General features: G+C 43.2%; 1 protein-coding gene across 2 annotated transcripts in view; it reads right to left on the bottom strand.

Moving 5' to 3' along the window:
• The window catches only part of RGL1 (ral guanine nucleotide dissociation stimulator like 1), a 167,376-nt gene that overhangs the window by 109,427 nt on the left and 32,444 nt on the right, over nucleotides 1-25,505 (bottom strand). Inside the window, exons 1-2 of one of the 2 annotated variants that reach the window (XM_028121581.2) lie at nucleotides 14,998-15,121; nucleotides 13,846-13,956 (exon numbers count right to left, since the gene is read on the bottom strand). In XM_028121581.2, coding sequence (XP_027977382.1) covers nucleotides 13,846-13,956; nucleotides 14,998-15,024 — 138 coding nt within the window. In that variant the 5' untranslated portion in view covers nucleotides 15,025-15,121. Of the gene's footprint in view, nucleotides 1-13,845; nucleotides 13,957-14,997; nucleotides 15,122-25,505 lie in introns of those variants that run through there. The other variant, XM_088016804.1, reaches the window with a different exon arrangement.

Here is a 25,505-nt window from a genome sequence, read left to right as displayed (position 1 = left end):
TCAGAAGCAGTCAGAAAATTTGCTCTTGCCAGAGCCAATGACACCAGCAGAGTCGGAATGAAAACACCTAACAACAGCTAGAACCCTGAAAACTTCCAGCATAGGCTTTGCATTTTGCATGAAGCAGAAATTCCAGAGTTAAGAATGTAAGACCACAGAGAAGAAGAAAGTTGGAGAGGGTAAGAGAGCAAAGGGAGCTGAGTTTTACTTGTGAACACTGAAAAGTATACAGATAATATGTTTATAGAATAACATATAATTTACTTCACATATTTTTCCCTTTTTGCCAGTGAATCCTGGTAAGGAACAGCACATACCCCGAGAGAGTGCCCTACACAACAAGCCTGCCACAAAGATCTCAGACAGCCTTCATCATGATGTGCATAACCCTAGTGGTCATGTGCGTGGAGGGTGTCAGATCCTTTTACAAAAATGTGTTGCACAGAGCATAGCCAAATCGGCTTGACACTGGGTCGATGCAAGCTTGAAGCAAATTGGAACCATCAGATTAAGATATAATAAGATATGTGAAAACCCCAAGTAAAATAACTTTGAAATCCAAAGAGAAATTACGTTCCCAAAAGTCTATATTTGACCCGTGACTCAAACCTATATGTCACCACAAAACTTAGGGATTAACTCTAAATACCACGTCATCCCATCTATAGAGGTCACCATCACAGTTAAGTCAAGTTTTGTAAGATTGTGAAATGTGTCCATCAAACAATGATAACAAAAATGAGGCAAAAGCAGCATCTTCCTTTTTCGTTGTGTCATTTGGGGACATATAAATTAGAAATTAAATCTAGCTTACTTATTTCATATTTTCCTTTTTGTTTCAAAATATAAGATTTACAATATCACCAAATGGCAAAAAAATAAAAAAGAAGTCATAAAGATACATGTTTTATAATAGAGATAAGGCCAAACAATTTATAAGGTGCTTACTGGGTACCGAGCGTGGCTCAGACATGGTCCCAGGGGATGGGAGTACAAAGATTGATTCAACGGGGTCCCCACCCCCGAAGCACACAAAGGAACAGGGCAGAGAGGAAAAAAATAAATAAAAGGATATGTTGTGATAAGTGCTATAAGAGAGCTTTTGGTAAAGTGCTAAGGAGACCCAGATGAAAGGGTAATTATCCCAGAAGAGGGATCAGGAAGGGTAGAAGAGTAAAGATGACATTTGAGCTGGGACTTGAAAGGTAAGTGGGAGTTCATCAGTCAGTCAATCAGGGAACAGAAAGCACTACAGGCTGATTCAGTGGCAGAAGCAGTGACAGGAGGGTGACAGAGCTGCTCAGAAACATGGACGTCACTAGGGATAATGAAATCTACAAGCCTGGATTCTCCAGGAGGGATACAGCTAGTTCTTTTCTTGGAGATATATCCACATAGGGAGCTGGGGCGACAAATGGAAGGAAATCTTTTCACCCTTCATCAACCCTGTTGCTGGAACTCTCAGCGAAACAGGGAGCTCAGGTTAGGACTGGGGGCTGCTATCAGAGCTACTGCTCACCTGCACTTTTTGGCCCAGCCATCTAAAGTTGCACACAGGATAAACCCTCAAGCAGACCCTCATCTGTGGACGGTCTAGGTCAACATTGGGTAGAAAGTCATTTTTGTAAAGAATATCATAATCCTCCAACTCTAACCAAAGAATGTTCATAAAGAAACATTTTCATCAACTTTAACTCCCTGAGAAACGCTTCTGTGGGAGCGCAACGACCGCCGATCCCTCTGGGATGCCCACACCAGCGAGCTGGAAGAACGCTGCTTCCTGGGGTTCCCCTGATCGTGCAGTCACTGCTTTGCACGTAGATGAATATTAAACTTGCACCTCGAAGTCAGTGCCCAAGAGTTCCTTCTCCTTGAGCACCACACACAGAGTCAGCAGATGTGGGGAGAAGTCAGAGTTTGTCAGTGACACTTAACGTGAACAAAGCACTTGCTCAGCATCTTTGTACAAGAGATTTAATTTTCATTTAGAGCTCTGAGTACAAGGGTCAGTTAGTCCATAAGTCAGCTGAGAATGGGTGCTAATAACAGGGAATGGGTGCAGGGGTTCGAGTGCCTTGAGAGAGGAGGAAAGGATCTTCAGATGCTCAGGGGGAACTCTATATGAATAGAAGGAAGGTCAGCTTCATGTGCAAGCGGCCAGAGACCCTGGAGACTATTTTTAATCCTGAAGAAGGACAGGAAGGAACAGGAACAACAATAAAAAAGGAACTCACCCAGGAGACATGGAAAGCAAGAAGGAAGTAACAGTAACAAGCAAATGGAAAGGAAGTGAGAAAACAAGATCTGAAAACTAAAATTGTATTCCTAACAGGGAAGCCAGGAATGCTGTAGGAAAAGGCTGAAAGAGGAGAAAAACAGAAAGTAACAATAGGACTACTCAGAGGAAGTATTTTAAATGCCTAATCTTATGAGGGTCAGTGTGGGTCGGCTGGTAACATTCTTGCCTCTGGCATTAGGTCATGAGTTCAAGTCCCACATCAGGATTTGGCCTCAAACCAAGCTTTGATTTTCCAGCAGCTCTGGAAGGCTGGAAGCATTTTCCATTCCTTGGTGCATTAACTTTACCACCCTGCTCTCCACCAAATTAAAAGTACCAGAAAGAAAGGGAGAATCAAAGAAAACTAACAGCCATTATCTCAAAAAAAAAAAAAAAAAATCATACTGGAGAGAGTAAGGAAAGAAAGAGAAAAGTTTTCATTTTCATATGTAAAATATTCACTGCATTTGTCTTTAGACTCCTGTGAATATGGGGTATTTATTTCCCCACATCCGAACTATAGAGAGAAGCCCTGTCTACATTTTCAATGCACCTACAAATCCAGGAATATCAATGGTGGTAGCAGAGGAAACACTACTCCTTGCTGAACATGAAGATATCATTAAGTAAACAGCAAGTGGGGAGAAAAAAACACAGAAAAGAGTCTCTCTGGGATGAGGGAAGAAAAGGAGGACTAATGAACAGACCATATGCCCATCGAACACTTAGGCAGTGAGGAAAGAGAGAAAAAAAATGACTTTAGGTTAAATAACAACAAGAAGACTACCCTTATATTTGTATAATTATTTACATATTAAAAAGTACTTTTATACATTAACTCAGATGATCCTGACAAAACCTACAGGAAGAAAGAAAAGCAGGTATTTGCCCCACGTCAGAGGTAAGGAAAGTGAAGATTTACTCTCTGAAAGTCACAACCTCAGGAGCAATTCAGCTCATTCCTAGTTTGGGGCTCAAGTACTACATTAGCTAATCGACGTGCGGTACAGTGGGAAATTTTTATCTTTATTTGAACTTCTGAAGTTGAATCGGAACTTGAAATTCACGGGGCAAGCACAGTTTGCTAACATCCTAAGTTATGCCCAACAAAGAATGATCAGCATAATGTTTACCAATGTAGAAAAGTGGTTTCCTACCCTCCTGTTCTTTCAATCAGAAATAGCAAATATAATTTTTAAGTAGTAAAATATTTTTAAGGCATTAAAATAAGCACACCAACCAATTAACTATATAGGAAAACTGGAGGAATTTAAAATGCAAAATATTGGAGCCCAAGTGATAATTGCCCTTCACTGTACAGGCAGCCAGACGAAGAAAACACAATAGATATTGCTTCTAATAAACAAGGATTACCAAACACCGCCGTGGTCCTTCCTCCCAGATGTGCAAAAGGAGAAAGTGATGTCAGGAACATGCCTTAAAGCCTTGCTAATGCTGCTTCTTACACAATCTGGTTTATATACAACCCCAGGCTTTGGGGGACTCGGGTAGGAAAGGCACCCACGCTTCTACAAGGTTCCACGGCAGGGTTCAAAAGAGGGCCCCGACAGTGAGGTCCCGATGAGAGCCCCACCCTCAGAGGGCGTCCCATAACCTAGGCACCATGCCAAGCGCCTTATATACACGACTCATTCATTCCTCACAGTCCTTCTGTCAAGAAGGCACTGCTGGTGTCCTCTCTACGAGTGCAAGGATCGTCACGTCACAGCTCAAGCCCACACTGCTCACACGTGGCACAGACGAGTTCTGAATTCAGGTCAGCCTGGCTCCAGAGCCCGGGCTCTCTCTTTTCCTTTGTTAACTGAAGTACAGTTGACATACAATATTGTGTCAGCCTCAGGTGTACAACACCGTGATTCGACAATTCTGTACATTTCAAAAATGCTCACCACAAAAAGCGTAGTGACCGTCTGTTACCCATACAAAGTTTTTACAATATGACTGACTAGTGGCTCTTCAGCAGTGCCCTACGACCTCCCTCAACCTGAGCTCCTGCTGAAAACACCCGTGAGAAGGAAGAGCGACCAGAAGGTGCCAGGTCCTGCCAAGGCTCCAACTGAGGAGAAAGAACCAGGTGCTAACCCCCCAGCCGGGCCTTGATGGCTCTGGGCCTTGTTCATACTTGGCTAAGTCATTTTTAAAATAGATATGCTCATCATGCTGTGCTGCTGGGAGGAGGCAACGTGGGGATAGAAGATGGCAAATGTTTTCCATGTGCTCCACAAACTAACAAAATGCTTCCGATTTCCTGAATTTTCTATTCAGGAGTGTCCGTTATCTCCATAAATAATTTCAAGTGTTGGTATTTTAATTGCAAAAGTCATGACTGTAAAGTATTTTAAGCCAACATCTAATCCAGTTTTGATTATTTTTACTTATATCCATTAAATGTTCTTCTGTTAGATAAAAACCGTCCCCGTTATTCTAGCCTTGTCACCAGCAGCGACAGAAGTTATGGGCTTGAGAAGGGCACATAACCAGGGGAAAGTGCTAGCAAGAGGGTTGCAAGGAGCCTCAGCTGATGCTACCGACCAAAGACATTCTACTTTTAGCAGAAAGGGTTTGCTTTTGCTTTTCCACAGCTTTCTCTAGAATTATGAAACTGGAAGGACTCAGCCTTGGCTTCGCTTTTATAAGAGAGGAGAATGGATATTTAAATCAGCAGGAAACGAAATAAAGGAAAAAGTTGAATTGCTCAATTCTTTGCTGAAAGGAGCAAACAAACAGAAAAACGTCTGGGAAAGTTTACATGGGACAAGATTAACTGTGTGGAAACGAATTCAAATGAATGGCCTACAGATGGCACCAGCAATTAAATGGGAGAAAATGTAGGGTAATGAGTCTGTGAGGATGGAAAAATATATAGAACCACTGACAACACACGATCTCACCCCCAACTACCACTGTTATTAGTCTTAGAAGTCACATACTGCAGGCCATAAGGGAGAACATGGCCTGGTGGAACCAAGTGAGGCAGGAACCCCAGCCATCAGAACCCGATCCGTACGTGGCCACATCCGTGGAAAGGCACAGGTATTTCTACCATGGTCAAGCCGAAAGGATCAGCAAGAGATGACGTGACTCTCTCCTTACCAGACTGACTGAGCTTCCTCCAAGGCAGAGTCTTCAACCTCATGTTGGAAGCTTGCCCTACCTTTATTCCTTCCTCCTTCTCTCTGTCTTTACTCTTTTTTTAAACTGAAGGCAGTTCCTAGACAGTGCAAGTTAATCACAAAAACGGCACAATTAAGAGAAAACAAGCAACACATGACAAAGGCAGGCTTTGAATAATTATATAGAAGAGGCCAAGGAGTGACATTCCAAAGATGTGGGAAATCCTAAAACGTTAAATGTGAAAAGACATCTTAATGTAGGCCGTGTGTGTGTGTGTGTGTGTGTGTGTGTGTGTGTGTGTGTGTAAGACAGAAAGAGAGATTTTTTTTCTTGTACGTGAGTGGAATTCGCAATCAGACTGAGCCTCCAAGAGCAGTAATGCAGGGAACCAGGACAAACTGTCAGAGACGGGTTAAAGTCAACGAGGAGGGAGAGGAAAAAGGCCAAGACACCCAACCATAAAATTTCTTGTGTCTCTAACATGACAATTATAAATTTAACTGCTGTTGTCTAAAATACAGCTCTATAATCATAGTCCTGTGGGTCCCATGTTTCCTCTCTCTCTCTCTGTGGCCTACAGATTTAATTTGTTTAGTTTGTAGGGAAACAGAAGACTTAGAAAGAAAGAGAGAGAAAGGAAGAAAGCACCAGCTCTTCAAAGTTCTCTGGACTCTGAGAACCACGCACGGCTTGCTGCCTTGCTCACTGTGAGCCCGAGATCTTGTCTCTGGACATGACCTATCAGGCATGCCTGGGTCTGGTTATTCTGCAGGGCCTTCTGACAGGAAAGAAGGCATCTGCTAGCATATACACAGAGGAAGCCTGACCAGAAGTCCCCAGAAGATCTCACCCAGTGAACAGAGGGTGACGTGGATCCCAGAAAGCCCAGTTTTTGACAAGCTCTTTGAAGCCAGGGTGGCTAAGATCCTCGCCTGTCAGGTCTCCCATCCCCCACTCCCACCCTCTGTTCTGCTGCCATTCAGGCCCTTGTCCCTTTCCTCACTTCGCCTCCACATTAGCCTCCTCCCCCTCCCACGTCCCAGTCTGGCTGTCCTTCAGAGTACGTCCACCCCCCAGGTGTCAGTCATCTTGCTAAAATGCAGATCTGGCCATGCCACTCTGCTTAAAGCCCTTCCGTGACTACCTAGCATTCAGGATGGGGCGAACCCCATAGCTTGGCGCAGGATGGAGCTCAACTCTGCAGATAGCCACACCCATCAGCAACGCAGACATGAGCTAGCTGACTCAAACACAGATGAAAGACTCCCAGGGACATGACTGAGCCTTTCTCGCTAGCCTCCTTTCCTGTCACCTTCCCACCAGGCGTCCTTCCCTCTTCCCCACTCTGAGCCCCACACAGTGCTCTCACCTCTGGCCTCCATGCTTTCCCTCACCCTGCGCTGACTGGAATGCCTGCCTCCAATGCCCACATTTCCTTTAACTCCAGCTCTTTACGAAAGAGCCCTCTCTTCCATGCAGCCTTCCTGGAGTGCCCACTCCCCACCTCCCATCTGATTTATGTGCCCTCCTCCAGGGTTCCCCTAGCACACAAATGTCTCACATGGCACTAATCATACTTACCTCAATATGCTGTAATCAGTTTACGTTTCTGTCTCCCCTACTCCCTGGAAGTTCCTCCAGAATGAGTTGTGTTTTGTTTCAGTTTGGATTCCCAAGACTTAACATGGTACTTGATGCAGGTTTTTGATGAATAAAGGAATGCTATCGAAGGCAAGGTTAGCTGACTCAAACACAGATGACAGAATCATACAAACAGACAAGCAACAGCAGTGAGGAAGTTCATACTGGACGTGTTTACTAGCAAAGGGCCCAGAAACTGCCAAAAACTCCAGACTCCAAATCACTCTGGAGATAGCCACACCCATCAGCAACCCAGACATGAGCTAGCTGGACTTTTCCAGTGGAATGAAGCAACCTTTGGTATCTTCCCCCCATTTAACCAAAACTTCCCTTACTCTGTTTACAGAAATTTTTTTTTCATATCATGAGATATGATACCATGGTATACCATGGCAGAAATTTTGTCTTACTAATTTTAGCTTACTATTGTATACTTTAACATAAAATGTGTAAGACAGTCACTGTAAGATTCTGATTATGTAGGAGGGGGATGTGTAAAAGGAACATATACCAGGGACAAAGGAAACTGAAATAAGGACAGGGGTATGACAAATTCCAGCAAGGCACTCAAGGAGAAAAGCACAGCATTTACCATATTGCTCTCCTTTTCTTTTTCTAAATTGAAAACGTCAAGAAACTTTCTCTTTATAATTTCACAGAAATAAGAACAAAATATGTTTGTAAGACTAACCTAACAGAATGTATACCTTAAGTATAAGGAGTTAATGTACCTCTTACATTAGTATGATTATGTATTTGACAGGGGTAGATGTGTATTTGGAACTCAGCTGAGTAGTCCCCTGAATTGCTGAACTGAACTGGATATTCTTAATTGCAGGCTGAATCCCCCTGACCCAGATCCCAACAGATTTTAAAAACAATGAAAGGATCCAACATCATAACGATATCTCGGGCACTTGAAACTGACAACATTTTCTTGATTGGGCAGGCTACCATATTAGTGGATTATTTCAGAAACATGTTCCCAAGGTCAAAAGGAAAAAGATCAGTTGATTCGGCTACAGATGGCTGCTAAATTTTGAAATTTACTTTCTAAAGCCTAAATTCAACACTCTGACAGACAGGAATAATGCAACCCAAGGGCCTGTTTTCCTAGATGAAAACAAGGATGACCAACTGTAAACTTAGGGCTCCTCTAGGGCTTAGCTCCTTACAATTCTAAAATCCCGCTCCTGAGCTTTCCAACCACACATAGTTGTAATGCTTGCCAACACTTTTTAACTCATGCATTGCCTTTCTTTCAATATTCAGCAGTAAGACAAGTACAGTGGGGTCTCTTGCTTTTAAAAGGTACCGGGGAAGTGTATAGCTAATTCACTGCTGTGATTTTTGTTCCTTAAAATGAATAATCACTACCTTTGTTTGTGCCCCGCTCTGTTCTAGAAAGAATGCAGGATGGCTATAATCATTACCTAATTGATTTTTCTTGCTCCTACACACCCCTTCTCTTCTTTGTAAGCTAACATCTTCATGCTGATTGTGTTTTAAATGAGGAGAAACCACACATTCATATGTATCAAGACAATATTAGGGTCCGAAAAAGGGAAGAAGTTCGGTCTATTCATTCAACAAATACCAAGTTTCTGCCAACTAGATGGCCACAGTTCCCACTTCACCAAGTTTACAGTCTAGTGAGGGATAGAAGCAAATGACCAGACAATTACAACAGAGTGAGCTAAATGCATGACAGAGAAATAGAGAATACTTCTGGAACCTGCCGAAGGGGCATCTCCTCCAGACTTGGGAGATCAGAGAACCTTCCCGTAAGTGAAGTTAGCTGAAAACTTGAGGAACTGTAGGCTATTTGAGGGTAATATGATAGCAACACCACCAAAACACCAGATAGAGTCAGTCCAAATAGTTTATCCCAGTGAGAGTCAACTTCTTGATCCAGATGTGACAAGTGGTCATCCTGCTGCTGCACCCAGACGACTCACGGACTGGCCACAATTCATCCCAAACACTAGGTTCTATAACAGGATTCCAGTTCCCTTTATTTCTAAATATATTCTGCTTTCTCCTGTCCTAGTTCACTGTCTTTACCAGCCTCTCAACAATCAAGCATTTCCAACTCAACCCAACAAGGGCCTATGTGGGAGACAGGGTGATAGATAAAGGACACAGGGAAGGGAGGAACTGGGGCCCCACCTCAAGAACCACATAACCACAGAAGCATAAAACTGAGAAAAGCCATGTGACCACCCACTGACCGTACCACTCCCCGCAAACTTTGCTGAGGTGCCCTAGCACTACCAATCCTGCTTGCGAAACAAATATCCCCACTTTGAACTTATCTTAGGTTGGACACATTTCTCGGTACCCAGCATCTGTCATATTCTAAAGACAGCAGACTGGGCTCTGGACACCAGAGCCCCTTCCCTAACAGCTGGATTCTCATCCTCTGTCCATTTGAGTATTCTTCCTAAAATGGTACGTTTCCTGTGTCCAGAGAATACGGATGTTTTCTTAAATCATTTCTACCTATCACTATCAATATAAAACCACAACACTGACACCAAAGAAAAATAACAAGTTTTGACCATTTGCTCTTCCAGAAATCACTGGACATTCTACAAGCTGATTGAATGGTTGGATGGAATTACTTGCTAATGTCCCTTCCAATCCGGAGATTTTATGATCCTACGACATAATTGCAGCCATTTCTCCTTGAGGGCTATAGCTAGGAAAAAATATCCCAGTGTAAGAAGTTATTGTAGAGGGAGAATCGGGTCAGCATTTCAATAATACTTGGCTTTTCGAAGTTGTCCAACATAACCTCACTGGTAACAGGCAAAGCCGCAGCTGCACAGAGAAGTAAATGCAGCCTGGGCCATACTCAGTTGTATATTTTACAACCAAAGGCGGGGGGGCGGGGGGGGTTTACTTCAAAAGATCAATGAAACATAAAATTGAACAAACAAATAATAAAAAAAAAAGAATGTTCTAAATGTTTTGGATTGTATGATACTTTCCGTCTAAGGATGTGTAATTATTTTTGCTATCCTTTCCAAACTGAATCTTAATTACGTTTTGAGATCCGAGTAGTAGAAAATTCAAAACTTGTGCTCAGTCTTTAAGGCATTTTTGAAAAAGCCTTATAGATATGTAGCAAGAGCTACGCCCAACCTCATGCACTAGAGAACCACATACATCTCTTTGGTGCTCCACACTTCACACATCCAAGAGTTTCTCACTAAGATACATATCTTCTACCACCTCACACCCGTCAGAATGGCTAAAATTAACAAGTCAGGGAACGACAGATGTTGGCGGGGATGTGGAGAAAAGGGAACCCTCCTACACTGTTGGTGGGAATGCAAGCTGGTGCAACCACTCTGGAAAACAGTATGGAGGTTCCTCAAACAGTTGAAATTAGAGCTACCGTTCGATCCAGCAATTGCACTACTGGGTATTTACCACAAAGATACAAATGTAGGGACCCGAAGGGGTACGTGTACCCCAATGTTTATAGCAGCAATGTCCACCATAGCCAAACTGTGGAAAGAGCCAAGATGCCCATCGACAGATGAATGGATAAAGAAGATGTGGTATATATACACAATGGAATATTATGCAGCCATCAAGAGGAATGAGATCTTGCCATTTGCAACGACGTGGATGGAACTGGAGGGTGTTATGCTGAGTGAAATAAGTCAATCAGAGAAAGACATGTATCACATGACCTCACTGATATGAGGAATTCTTAATCTCAGGAAACAAACTGAGTGTTACTGGAGTGGTTGGGTGTGGGAGGGATGGGGTGGCTGGGTGATAGACATTGGGGAGGGTATGTGCTACGGTGAGCGCTGTGAATTGTGCAAGACTGTTGAATCACAGATCTGTACTTCTGAAACAAATAACGCAACATATTTTAAGAAAAAAGAAAAAGAAGATAACAGGAGAGGAAGAAAAGGGGAGTATGTCAGAGGGGGAGACGAACCATGAGAGATGATGGACTCTGAAAAACAAACTGAGGGTTCTGGAGGGGAGGGGGGTGGGGGGATGGGTTAGCCTGGTGATGGGTATTGAGGAGGGCACGTTTTGCATGGAGCACTGGGTGTTATGAACAAACAATGAATCATGGAACACTGCACCAAAAACTAATGATGTAATATATGGTGATTAACATAACAATAAAAAATTAAAAAAAAAAAGATACATATCTTCACAACAAGTGTCTCAACTTGTGGTTCAAACTATCATTCAGAGCATCAAGAAGAGAAAGTCCCATCACTCAAGTCCTGCACCAGGTGTCGCATCTAGGCAAAAAGTATGCCATATGCACCTTCGGTCTTCTGAGCCAATGTTCTCTTCCACTCTCATAGGAAACAGCCAGAAGGTTCCAGGCAGTTCCTGACTGCAAGGAACTTACCAAGTGGGTTCGAATCCAACCTCTACCACTTCCTAGCTGTGTGACCCTGGCAAGCAATTTAACCTCTCTAGGCATTAATTTCTTTATGTGTTGGGGGGGGAGAGATCATCACAACACCACCTTCCTCATAAGATTACTGACATATTTCAGTAATACCCTCACCTCACCTCAATCTCTAGTTCACTCTAAAACTGGTTGCTCTGGAGAATTTTGAAAGGGCTACTGGAATGTAGGAAAACAAATACGGAGAAGCCACTCGGTCCTAAAAAGAAGGGTTTTGTAATTACTATGGCTCAATTGGTTGAGTCACATTTAATTAAGTCTGGAATTTCCAAGGACAAAAAAACCAGAGCTTCCCAACAGGACACCTAAGACAAGAAAACAGTGGGATCAGAGCTGGAAAGTTCCTAAGAACAAGCTGTTGAGGGCTGGGGTGGTAGCTGGAAATCACACTTTGTTGCCCTGGAGGGGAAGGGGCAGATTCTTCTACCAACCAGAAGAAATCTTTTCACGTTGTCCTCCCTCTCAATATCTCAGTACTACTGCTAACTCCAGGGTGAACCAGCTCTTAACTGTATAAATCTGAGAATGCTGAGTGGGGGAGAGAAGAGAAGCAGAGTCCAGCGAACAGAACGGTCAGTGAGAATCATGAAATAACTGTGAACATCTCAATGAACCACACTTTGTGGGTTTGGGGCCTACAGAGTTAACCCCTCCATTTCCCCATAACTTCTTCATTCATGGCTGTTGTGTTGGCTGAAAACTAAAACTGTCACCCAAGCAACATCAGTCTCCTCAGAAAGAGAGAAACAACCCAGCATCAGGAAATACGATGACCCTTTCCAAGGCAGCTGGTTTAGAACTTGTGAATCATTGTGAAACACCAAGACAGGCCAAACCACATCAATACCACATGTAAATAAAATGCATATACACAACCACCCAAAACAAAGAGATGACTCATCAGAACTCTAGTTCTTCCTTCCTTCCTTCCCTATCAGGTCTGCTGAGGATGCACCTAATGCATCTGAAAGTCATACTCTGAGTAAGGTACCTGCTTGATAAGTGAAGGCCTCCGGTTTTCAAAAAAGATTCCTACCTTTCCAGGCCACAACCGCAGATGTCACTAACAGGTGACTGCCCTAGTGGGTGGTACCTCGGCCCAAAGTACAGAGCAGGAAAGGCCTGAGTTGAGGCAGCTGGGGAAGCCCAGAGCAGTGAAGGCCTGTGTCAGCAGACCAGCGAACCCACAGCAGAGAAGATCCCTGCTGCGGCCCATCCTGCCTGAAACTCAGGGGACTTACAAGTTACATGTTGCCTCTAGTCTCCATGTGAGGCCCTGGGCAGTTTTGTTTCCTGTCCGCCTTCACACCCTCCCTTTGAATGCTGCTCAAGCACTGAATTCTGTGAGACGCAAAGCCAGTGAAGATCGAATGCAAGTGCATAATCTTCATTGCCCTCCAGTCCGTCCCCTGTGAAGCCTGAGTGTGGCTCGAATGAGGCCAGATGAAACCACACTCCAACCCCTCTCTTCGGCCCACCCTGATCTTCTTTCTCAAGGCTTTCTGGGTCACCTCTCACTGCTCTGAGGATTACTTCTATCTCCAGACTGAGAATTCCTTTGTTCTTCCACAGGCTGGTATCTGCCCGAGGAGTGATCCTGTCACTAAGCTTTCCATTTCTCCCTGGGATGTGTTGAAGGAGCCATTAGGTGGTAACAGATAACTCACATGATCCCAACCAAGATTTCAGAACCTTGGTGGAAAAAGTCTTGCTTACGGAAGCAGTGTTTCCCCAAAGACCTAGCACTCTGTGCCCACTACACATGAAATCGTGGGCACGACACCTGCATTTGTCTCCTCATGGGCTGCAGAGAGGAGGTAACAGTGGGAAATCTGCCACCACCTCCCCCCAGTAGGAAGATAGGCAGAGCCGGAATGGTCTGTCCCCTGAGCATTCTGGGTACTTGGTGAAGGTACAGGAGGAGAGGGGCTGGTCAGCATCAGTAGGGGGAGGACAGGGAGAGAAAAGGGTGCCATCTGGGCCAAACTGCTTATGGCTCTTGTCTAACAGAGTGATGCTTTCTGGTCCTGTTACTGCGTGTCACTTTCTGCCACGCCACCCCCACTCTATTTGCCAAAGACCTCAAGATGTTTCTAAGAGGTTCTGAATTATTGACAAACCGAGGGAAGATGCTTTGGAAAACATTAAGTACAAAAACAGACCTGTACAGCTAGTGCAAACACTTGGTCCTTGGCATTTTCCTTTTTAAGGCCAAAAGAGAAGGAGAAGGAGAAGACGAAGAAGAAGAAGAGCCTGCCTCTGCTAAATAATGATGATATTCACAGAACAACAGACACTGCAGCTCCAAAGTTTGCGTCTCTCCGGCTTTACTCACCCCTAGCCATCTTGCTCCTTTATTGGCAGCCTGTTGAATCTGGACTCTTTTGAGGGTGACATGGTACACAGCGCCTTCCTCTACCTCTTCACCCCAGTCCTGAATCGAGCTCTGCCAGGGGATGGGATAAAGAGAAAGAAAAAGAGTATTTTTTTTTCCTCTCTGCTAACCACAATCTATCCCAGCTGCTTTACTGCTTACACCAGCACTCAGGGCACAAGATGGGCTGTTCAAAATAAATATTACAATCAGAGCAATACAAGACACATTGCGATAGAGGGAATGCTGAAATTTTCTTGGCTCCCAGTCCTTTCCTGTGGTATCAGGATCCCCGGACTTTTCCATGTAGTTCTTTTTCCTAGACTCACTCACATATTTTAGGTTTTGTTTTGCTTTTTTTTTTTTTTTCTTTTATAGTCTTTTCTCCCCCCTCCCCTTAAGACACTGTGATTTAGTCCTGGTTTAATTCCCCCCCCCCATAAGTGAAAGGAAAAATAATTCGTTGGTAGAAAAAGTTGGTACTACTTTCATAATGGCTCAGTTATTTGAGCATACTACATTTTAAACTCAGGCGCAAACAAGTGTTTAAAATGCCAAGAGTCCTCTCTCCTTTGGAAGTGAAATGCTTCCTGTGTCTTTTTCTCCTCTTGCTGCGTTGGGACCCAAAGAGTGAGCGCGGTCGGGGGTAGAAAGTTTTTATTTCCGTAAAATAATCTGGCAAGTGCAAAAAAACCAAACCAAAACAAAACAAAAAAAAGCAACACAGCATCATGCAACTTAAGTAAGACGCGTGCGGCGACCCCCTGGATTTCCACGTCCCCAGCTAAACCTGAAGTTGTGTTAAAGAGCCACTGGGACGCAGAGGCGCTCCCGGGGCCACCCCGGCTAACAGTTCTCGGTCCTGAAAAGTTTTCCCGTCCCCACAAACAGCTGCCCCAGGCACACCAAAGGCTACTGGCGAGAAAGTAGGTGCGATGAGAGGGAGAAGACACGCCGAGAGGAAGGCATACAAAGCAGAGCGAGAAAGCCTCAGCTCCCGAGCAGGGGATCGGATGGCTGCGTTCGCTCCGAGTGAGTCCAAAACACGCCCAGAGAAAGCGGGAGAAGAGTCCCCACCAGAAAAGCCTCGGGAGAAGGCAGAGCTCTCGTTACCATTTTAGCTTGCCAAAGCAATTTCATTCTCAGGTTTCTCTCCGGTCCGCGGCCGCGGCATGGTGCGCCCTGCTCCGGGGCCCACGCAGTGTCCGCCGGCGCGGCCGCCGCGCCCCCAGCCCACCGCCCGCGCAGCCGCCGCGCCCCGAGCGAGCACAGACCCGCGCGCTGCCCCCGCCGCCGCCGCCGGTGCGCGCGACTCGGGCCACAAAGGGAGCGCGGCGAGCGAGGGCGCCGCAGACTCCTCCCCGCGCCGCTCCGCCGCTCCGTGATGTCAGGCTTTCCTGTTTGTGCTCCGAGCACACTCGCTTTCTCGAATCCCATGCATAAAGTGAGCATGCAATAGTTTCAGCAGCTCCGAAGGCGATCGGGAAACAACCCTTTCAAGGTGCTCGGGTTTCCTGGATGGGCACCAAAGTGCCAAAAAGGGACCGGGTGCGGTCGCGTGGCGGCTGGGGGGCGGGGGAGAATCCAAGTGTGTGTCCTCTTCCTTTGCTAAGAGATAAAGGGGGAGGGGGCAGTGCCAAAAGGATGGGAGGAGAGGGTCAGGAAAACTTTTGTTACCTCCTGAATTTAGATTAAATCAGAGCTGCCCCGAAGACAGGAGCAGTACTCCAAGCCAGGAAGTTTTTCATTAGGACAAAAAAGAAATGGTCGGAGGATATTCCAAAACCCATGCCCAGGGGCTGTACCCGGTCCTGCATCAGCATGCTGCCAAGAGGAAATTGCTCTGGACTTTTTTCTACCACCCATTATGATAAGGCTCATCCATAGTAACTGGCCACTGTGGGTGGGAAGGGGCCAAAGCAGGAAAGGGTTTTGCTGAGACTGACAGCGTGGAAAGTGGGCCATCAGTGGCCCCAGAGGTTCTGTGAGTCTTTGTGAGACAGCCATGGGTTGAGCTTTCCTACTGAAGGGACACAGTGGAATCACAACAGCAAGGAAAGAGCCCTTCATGAGGAGATTGCTGGAGGGAGTTTTGTCATAACAGAAAGATCTGCTACCAGGACAAAAGATTATAACATCTTTTAGATCCGATTTTAATAAATCAACAGCATGATACCAGATGATAATGTATTCAAACTTTGGCACATGACAGAATGCCACACCAATTACGAGAAACCTTAGAGTTCATGTCTGTAGTACTATTCCCCCTAACTGGATTCAGTCGCCTTTAACTTTGTTTTTAAAGCCCTCTCACTAATTGCCATGCTAAGGCATAAGGCTAGGATTTGGTTCATAATAAATGTATCATGAGCTGAAAAGCTGGAGAATCATGTGTACTGATGTTCTCAGGAGAGCAGAATAAATGACAGCGAGGACACATCAAGGAGAAACAAAAGGATTTTGGACACTTGAGAACATCTTGAAGTCACTCAGCCAAGTTTCTCTCAGATAACCAGAATCTACGCAGCTCAGTAACTGTGGAAAGAGTGCATGCTCTTTTTATAAAACCCAAGTGGTTGTTTCTATAACTTAAAAAAAGTAAAAGCACATAGACTAGATCCTCCTGTGATCACCAGGACAGAGTGTGCCTAGTGTCTAGAGGAAAATCATGCAGAGGCCCTACCCCCCTCCTCCTTAAGCCATCCCCAGGTCCCCTGGCTCATTCTAGAGGACCTACCTATTCAGGGATCTCAAAAGATCACAAGATGCACCTGAGGAGAGTTAAGCAACCCATAAGATTAACTTCACCACTACTTTAACCCAATTTGGGGCTATCCATTTCAAGATGACTGAAAATTTTTCACTTCAGGGGTATCAAGCAGTTTCTCAGCCCCGCCCCACACAGGAAGCCTTCGGAGACAGAGCAGCTTATAACTCACAAGGCCCCGCTCAGGTTTCAGATCTCATCACCCTCTTTTCTACTCCATCAATTCCCTGGCGGGCCACCTGGTATATAAAGGAAAAACAAGTTTCAAGGCAAGTGGATCCAGCTTCAAATCCACACTTAAATTAAGAGTGAACTTAAGGGTGGGGCGCCTGGGCAGCCCAGTCGGTTGGGCCTCTAACTCTTGGTTTCCACTCTGGTAGTGGCCTCAGGGTCTTGGGATAGAGCCCCACATCAGGCTCGTGCTCAACTCAGAGTCTGCTTGGGATTCTCTCTCTCCTCTCCCCAACCCCCTCTCGCTCTCTCTTGCTTTCTCTCACACTCTCTCTCTCTCAAAGAAATAAATCTTTTTAAAAAAGAGTGAACTTGGGTGCTACCTCCCTGAGCCTTAGTTTCCTCATCTGTAAAATGGAAAACTGTATGCAAATTATCACATGGTAAGAGATCAAAAAAAGTTCCATTCCCGTATCATTGCACTTCTCCCAAACTGTATTTTCCCAGACTCACTGAAAAGTTGTGTATGTATGCAATGTGGGGAAATCTGAAATCATGTCTTCTTACTAAATTACATTATAATTTCAGAGAGGTTTTCCAAGAATAACTTTGTATTTATACCTGATGGTGTGTATGTGATTTTGTTCAGTGCTGAGGCACAAAAAAAAAAAGTCTGGTTATACTAGGTAGTGCAATCAAGCATTGCATTTTACAATTTTTTAAAATATTCATTTAAAAATATTTCACCTGTAGGCAGCTCAGACAGTATTACCTTATTACACATACCTTTGGGTTAAAATACTCCTGGCCAGTATGTGGGAAGGATAAACCAGTAAGCCATTTATAATTAAGTGTGAATTTATTTACCAGATTACCTTGCCCATGACCTAGCATGGTCCTAAGAGGACAGGTCAAGTTTTATATGTTGATTTTGCATCCTGCAACTTTAATAAATTCACTTATTAGTTCTAACAATTTACTTGTGGACACAAATAAATGGAAAGACACCTGGTGTTCATGGATTTGAAGGCTTAATATTGTTAAAATATCCATGCTTACCGCAAGCAATCTACAGATTCAATGCAATTCCTAACAAAATCACAATAGCATTTTTTACAGAAATAGAAAAAAAATCCTAAAATTCATATGGAACCACAAAGGATACTGAAAAGCCAAAGCAATCTTAAAAAAGAACAAAGTTGTAAGTGTCCCAGTTTCTGATTTCAAAACATATTACTAAGCTATAGTAATTAAAACAGTGTGGAACTGGCATAATGACAGAGAAATAATAAAACAATGGAACCTAATAACCCAGAAATAAACCCAAACATATATAGTCAACTGCTCTTTGACAAGGGTGCCAAGAATACACAATGGGAAAGGGACAGTCTCTTCAACAAATGGTACTGGGAAAACTGGATATCCACCAAATTCCTAGAATACATAGGGGAAAAGCTTCATGACACCGGTCATGGCAATGAGTTTATGGCTATGACACCACAAGCATAGGCAACAAAAGCGAAAATAGATGAGCAAGACTAGATCAAGCTAAAAAGCTTCTACACAGCAAAGGAAACAATCAACAGAGTTAAAAGGCAACATACCAAATGGGAGAAAATATCTGCAAACGACATATCAGATAAGGAGTTAATATCCATAACATATAAGGAATTTCTACAACTCAATAGAAAAGAAAAGATATGCAAAACAAACAAATAAAATAACCAAATTTTAAAAAGGGGCACAGAGGGCGCCTGGGTGGCTCAGTTGGTTAAGCGACTGCCTTCGGCTCAGGTCATGATCCTGGAGTCCCGGGATCGAGTCCTGCATCGGGCTCCCTGCTCAGCGGGGAGTCTGCTTCTCCCTCTGACCCTCTTCCCTCTCGTGCTCTCTATCTCTCATTCTCTCTCTCTCAAATAAATAAATAAAATCTTTTAAAAATTTTTAAAAAAAATGAAAGGGGCACAGAATGAATAAACATTTCTCCAAAGAAGAGATACAAATGGCCAACAGGTACATGAAAAGATGCTTCACTGTGCCTAATCATCAGGGAGTTGGAAATCAAAACCACAATAAGAGATCACCTCACACCTGTAAGGATGGCCATTATTCAAACAAACAAAGAAAAAAGTGTTAGCTAAGATATGGAGGGGAGGGAAACCTTGTATACTGGTGGTAGGAATATAAATTGGCTCAGCCATTATGGAAAAGAGTTCCGAATTTCCCTGATAAACTAAAAATAGAACTACCTCATGATCCAGCAATCCCACCTCTGCATATTCATCCAAAACAACTGAACTAAGGATCTGGAAGAGGTATTTGCATTTCCATGACCAAATTGCAGCACTATTCATAATAGCCGAGATGTGGAAGCAACCTAACTATCAGTGGATGAACAAATAAAGGAAATGTGATATGGACACACCTACTATGGAATTTTATTCATCTTTAAAAAAGAAGGAAATCCTGTAATATGCCTACTATATGGATGGACCTCGAGAGCATAATGCTAAGTGAAAGAAGCCAGTCACAGAAGGACAAACACTGCTTCACTTATGTGAGGTATCTAAAGTAGTCCAACTCATAGAAGCAGAAAGTACATGGGGTGCCTGGGTGGCTCAGTCGGTTAAGCATCTGCCTTCGGCTGAGGTCATGATCCCATGGTCCTGCTCAGTGGGGACCCTGCTTCTTCTGCTTGCAGCTCCCCCTGCTTGTGCACGTTCTCTCTCTCTCTCTCTGACAAATAAATAAATAAAATCTAAAAAAAAAAGAAAGAAAGAATGTAGAGTGGTGGTTGTCAGGGGCTGGGGGAAGGGCAAAATAGGGAGCTGCTGTTCAATGTGTATAAAGTTTCAGTTATTCAAGATGAAAAAGTTCTGGAGAACTACTAGACAGCATTGTGCTTATAGCTAACATTATGTGCTGTGCACTTAAAAATTTGATGTCAGGAGAGAAGCAAAGATCAATCCTCAAAACATAGGATATTGCTAGAGATTGTTTCATATTGCCATATTTGGTGGTCACTGATAAGTCGGTAGCAATACAAGGATCCTAGGATTTCACAGGAAAGAGGACAGATATATGGAAGAACCCCAAATTGGAGGGAAAAACTTTCTTACTTTACAGTTTCACCAGAGCCAATAAAGAGATAGCTGGTTAAGAGCAGACATAAGCAGCTGATTTAAGAGAATCTACCTACAAGTGGAAATATGTAGTTTATATATTCCCTCCATGTATTTATCTATTCACTGGCCTCTCTTCCTAGATTTTATTCTACCTCTCTGGCTGCAAGAAAAAGTAAATACACAAAAACTATAGTAGAGTGTACTTATGTAGGCAGCATGACATGGAGTAATACTTATGTGCCTGGGTGAGTGAGGGGACATCTGGCATCTGAAAGCCAGAGTTTGAATCTCAGTTCTAGAAGCTTTCCAACCAAGGGACTGACCTTCACTTCTCACAGCCTGAGTGTCCTCATCTGTTCCCCTTCAAGCTTATCAGGAGTGTTAAATAAACTATTATATAAAGCACCAAATCGAGTTCTTGGAATATAAGAGGCCTTGAGTAAAAATGTATCTCCTTCCCTCCCTAACCCCCACACTCTTTCCCAGCATGTTCTTTGCATGTTTGGTTGTTTACTTGGATAATAAATTGTACTGCATGACAGAAAAATAAGGACAGTGCAGGTATAACAGACATTGTGCTTGGAAATAAATACTTAGAAACTTGTCTGGAAAATGGCAACATTAGTGTGAGATGGTAAGATATGGGAAGGCCTTGGTTTTGTCCTCAAACTCAATGCTGGACTGTAAGGTCTTAGGCCCAGTCAAAACTTTAGAGGAAAACAGTCCTAGGAGAGCAGTAAGAATAACAGCAACAACAAATATGTGAAAAAAACTAAAAAGCAAGAGGTGAGGATTCTCCTTCCACACGTTAGCAGCGCTGAGTGCATATCACCTCTACTTGCCCATGGCCCTTACCTAAACAGATGAGTTTGAAAACTTTTCTCGCTTTGAGTGAAACCAACAATGGCCCTTTTGCAATATTTTATTTATAAACTATATCTTCAGCAATTTGTAATTCCCTAAAACTTTTTGGTGGAGGACGTAAGGAAATAAATCTGTTAATTCTTAACCCCTTTCCTCCAACAATATCAATGTATTGTCAAACTGCAAATGACCGAATCCTTTCAACCTCCCTATGAAACACTTCTTCCTAGTCTTAAGTCTTGCAGGCTGGATGGTTCCTCAATGAACCTTCCATATTCGGCCTCCCACGATCAGCTTTGCATCCCACCATGGTTGCTCCCAGGTCTGCTAACTGGGATTGCCCCCATTCACCTCCTCTTTGCTTGAACTTTCGATCTTGCTTTGCAAAGGGTAAAGAACCAGCCATGCTTGGTCAAAGATGACTTGCTTCCATTTTCTGAGGGCCCAAAGTGTTTTTACTAATTATCATAGAGATACTACAAATTAAAAATTCTCAGTGCTCTGTTATTAGGTTCTCTTATTTAGGCAAGCAAATTACAAGCCAATTTTAGATGGACCTATTAGAGCTAAAGAAGAGCCTGCCACAGGGGGTAGAAAATGAAGACAGAAGAAACATAAACAAACAGCAGGACAGATGGTAGGCCAAAGGCAAAGGACTCCTCTGGCCATGATGGCTAATATTTTTCAACTAATAGTTTACCAATTACTGGCATTTACTCTTAATTGATGCTGATGATACTTGCCTGAGGAAGAAGTTAGTTATTAGAATACTATTTGTAACTTGGGCTAATGAGCATTATTACCTCATCTAATTATAGATTTCTGTAAAAGAAAAAAGACAGAGATTTATTCAGATGGTTGAAAAGATCAAAACATCCAACAGTCATCTCAGACATGATGCCAGGTCTGTGTGATTTATAATAAAACCTTCTGCAAAGTGGAGGATGGGTGACCTGATGCCATGAAGGGCTTTGACCAAGATTCTGGGTGGAGCTGGGAGGAGGGCAATTAGCCAAATCATATCCTGTTTTAGGGCTAAAGGAACAACCTTTTTCTATTATAATGGTACTGAAGTGGTACTGAAAGCTCAAATGAACCAGAACTGCTAGAACATCGTGACTAAGAGTGATGGCTCCAGTCAGAAATACCTAGATGTGAGTCCTAGATCCCTCACTCCTCTCTGAAGCAAGATCTTTCATATCCCTAAACCCACACAAAATAGGAATACAAACACATTCCTCACTGGCCCACACTGAGAATTAAATGAGATGATACACATCAAGCCTTTAGCACAGTATCCAGCACCAAGGTAAAATCTCAGTGAATGTTGTCTGTTGTTGGTTTTGGTCGGATCAACAATTTGCAGAAGCTAAGAGAGACTGCCTATATTAAAACTCAGACACATATATCAAGTAACTCAAGATTTTGCAGCTTGAAGCCAAAAATTCATGTTGCAGTGAACCCAGAAAGAACTGTAAGCCCCACAAACTGTTCAGTCAATGAGCAACATTTACTGAGTTGCTACAAAGCACAGAAAGATACTGTGTCTGGTATTCTTGTCCACCTCATTCCACCTCCATACAGTGACCAGAGTGGTATTTTCAAATCACCATAGCATCCCCTCCTATTCTTAAATCCCTCCAATGGCTCACCATTGCTAAGGATAAAAACCTAAATCCTTTTCATATCCCACAGGGCCTTGCCCAGGTTGGCCCCTGCCTACCTCTCCAGGCTCCTTTCACTCAATTCTATATACATTCTCTGAGCTCCAGCAACCCTGGTCTTTTTGCAATGTCTTCACTACATCTGGCCCCGTCCATTGCAGAGCCTTTCCACCTGTGATTCTCCTTCTTGGGACACCCCTCCCTCTTCTCCTCTCCCAACTGGGTTCAATCCCCCATTTATGTGCTCTCCTGGCACCATGATCTTCTCTTTGTAACTCCACCACAGTCATAACTTTACATTTCATTGTGTGATTCTTTGATAAATATATGTTTCCCCCAAACTCTATGAGGGCAGGGGCAATTTATTTTTTTCTCTTCATGGTTCTCTAGCACCTCCCACAGTGCGTAGCACATGGGAGATGCTCAATAAATAACTATGATCGATTGATAGGTACAGACACATAAAGCCATGCTGTAAATTCAGTAAGTGCTTTGTAATTGTTGAGTGATATAAATAAATCTTAGATGTTGTCTCTACCTTAAGGTTGTTTGTACTCTAAAAGCAAGGAAAGGACATCAGGGGAGAAACTGGAAAACGACTCCATAAAGCCACAGGTCAGCAAGTCCAGATTAAGACAACAGGGCCAACAGAGCAATGTGTCACTGAGAGGACATGACCACCTCCATCAGGAGGCACACAATCCTAAAGGACTTGCAGGTCATTACAGTCTTTATTGAGATTGTGTTGACCATGACCTTTGAGGAAAAAGAGAAACATGGACTTGGAGGAAGAAAAGACAGACTTTCAGCAGGAGAGATGGCAGGCAAGTCAGAGGATGGTATTTGGTTGGAGAAGAAGCTCATATAGTCGGATAAAGTAGCTGGATGGCAGAGATTCTGGAATTTTTCTTAAAAGGAAATCGAAATGATAAAACAGAAGGTGAACAAGATGATTATAATACTTGTCCATAGGTTGGTCAGAGGGGGACAGCATAGAGACAGAGCGATCTGACAGAAAACAATACAATAAAGTACATGCATGCCAAACAATTAACACCCAGGCTGAGACAAGGGTTTTGAACTAAAGAAAGGAACTGGGGTGACATTTTGGAAAAATAAATGTCACAACTTAATGACAGGCAGCATGTTGCAAGTAAATGAGAGGGGAAAGCAAAGTTTTAAGACTGGGATTGACAAGGGGACATGGAAATAAAGAGAAATAAATAATAAAGGACTCCGCTTTCGGGAGGAAATATCAGCTCAGTTCTGGGGAGAAAGAAAAAGATATTGAAGAGTGATAGGAAGGAAAGATAAACACTAGCCGCAAGTGGTTGCAAGTTACTATGTATATGGGAAGTTGTTCAAGACCATGAATTCCCATGATTCCTCCTGAGTGGAAGAGAAGCAGAGTCTACACAGTCTCAAGATGTGCCCACAACTGGACACCAAACAAAAATAACCAGAGAGGAAAGCAAGAGGGAAAGAGGAAAAAAGAGAGCTTAGGTTATGGAAACTAATGCTGAAGGAAAGCTCACTGTGATTAAAAATTCTCAAATACACTCAAGTCAGTCTTGGAATACAGTCAATGGACTTTAGAATGCTTCAAATGACACGTGATTTATCTCCTGTCATTATCACAAGACGTTACACATATTTGAAGAGGATTTTCCCTGTTTAAAAACATATAAATTTTTTTTCTAAATTATCACCGGTCATTCTATTCTGTGACACTCTTCAATAAAATGTAACCAAAGTTAATTGAAAGTCTTAGTGTGGTCAGTTACATAACACTAGAATTGCTGAATAGCTTAAATGCGGTGTTTTCCCAGAAATATTTGTCTTTTGGATGAAACCAAGAATGGAAAGTTTCTGCCTTAAAGGAGAACTTTTGAGAAGGTGGAAAGGAAAGAAAAACATATATAACGGAAGTATCACTTTAACAATAATTAACCAGTATGCTGCAAACAGGGAACTACTCCCACAGAAACACAGAAGAACACAAAGAAAAGTGAATTTTACCACTTTGGAGAGCTGACTGTAGATTGCACATCAATTATCTAATGTCTTTTTAAAAAACCAGAAAATATCTCATATATTGCCTTTGCCAGGAATAAATTTAGACAGATCTTTGGTTCTTGTTATTTGCCTGTTAATGCTGGCAGAATCAACTCATGCTAACCCATACTGATCCTGTTTTGTCTAAGACATGAAGTAAGGTTTATAGGATGGAATTGTGTTTAGTTTGGGGCAGGAGATGGTGTGGAGTCATTACCTTGGTTTATTCAGGATCTTCTAGATAGGCAAATAGCTACTGCTCTAGAAATCTGCATATAGCCCTCACTCCTTTTCCTTCAACGATAACGTGCATGCATGTGTGTGCGTGTGTGTGTATGTGCACACGCACACGTGTGCTGTAGGAGGCAGAATTGATAGGCTGGCCTTCATCTTGAACCTTAATCATAGAAGATAATGACTGCTCCAAAATAACATAAAGGCACTGTAAAGAAATGACAGAGCAATTATAAGTTACATGGCAACCTTATAACAAAGTAATATATTTTTGCTTTATAGCCAAATAAGTCATATATTTTACATTATTCAAAGGAATTTCTCTCCTGTAACTTGCCAGGATGCCATCCTATGAAATTAGCACATCCAGTGCCACAGGAAACCACACCACCCTTGGTTGAAGGCTGCATGACCTTAGCATGAAGGCCAGCTGGCGTTCTTGGCATACATGCCCAACTTCTGCTCAGTTTTTGGTCTTCCCCACCTGAAAAGGCTTGCAGGGAAAGTGGGGATTGGGCAAGCGGTGAGACATTCCTCAATTGGATTAGTTCTATAAATCTACACCAGACTGAAACTGCCCCAAGAGGGTACAGAAGGCCCTAGAATCAGTTCCAGGTACTGACAAGAGATTAAATTCACTGTTGGTGTAGAATCCAAGGATTCCAGGACAAAAGTGGACCTCCCAGGACGTTGTCACAACAGGGAACCCTGTGGACAGGGGCGTCATCCTAGGAGGGGGAG

The sequence above is a fragment of the Eumetopias jubatus genome, unplaced genomic scaffold (genome assembly GCF_037043125.1).
Source record: "Eumetopias jubatus isolate StellerSeaLion01/CBP00866 unplaced genomic scaffold, mEumJub1_p1.0 scaffold_12, whole genome shotgun sequence".
In the NCBI taxonomy this organism is placed as follows: domain Eukaryota; kingdom Metazoa; phylum Chordata; class Mammalia; order Carnivora; family Otariidae; genus Eumetopias; species Eumetopias jubatus.
This window is presented reverse-complemented; position numbering and strand designations above follow the sequence as displayed.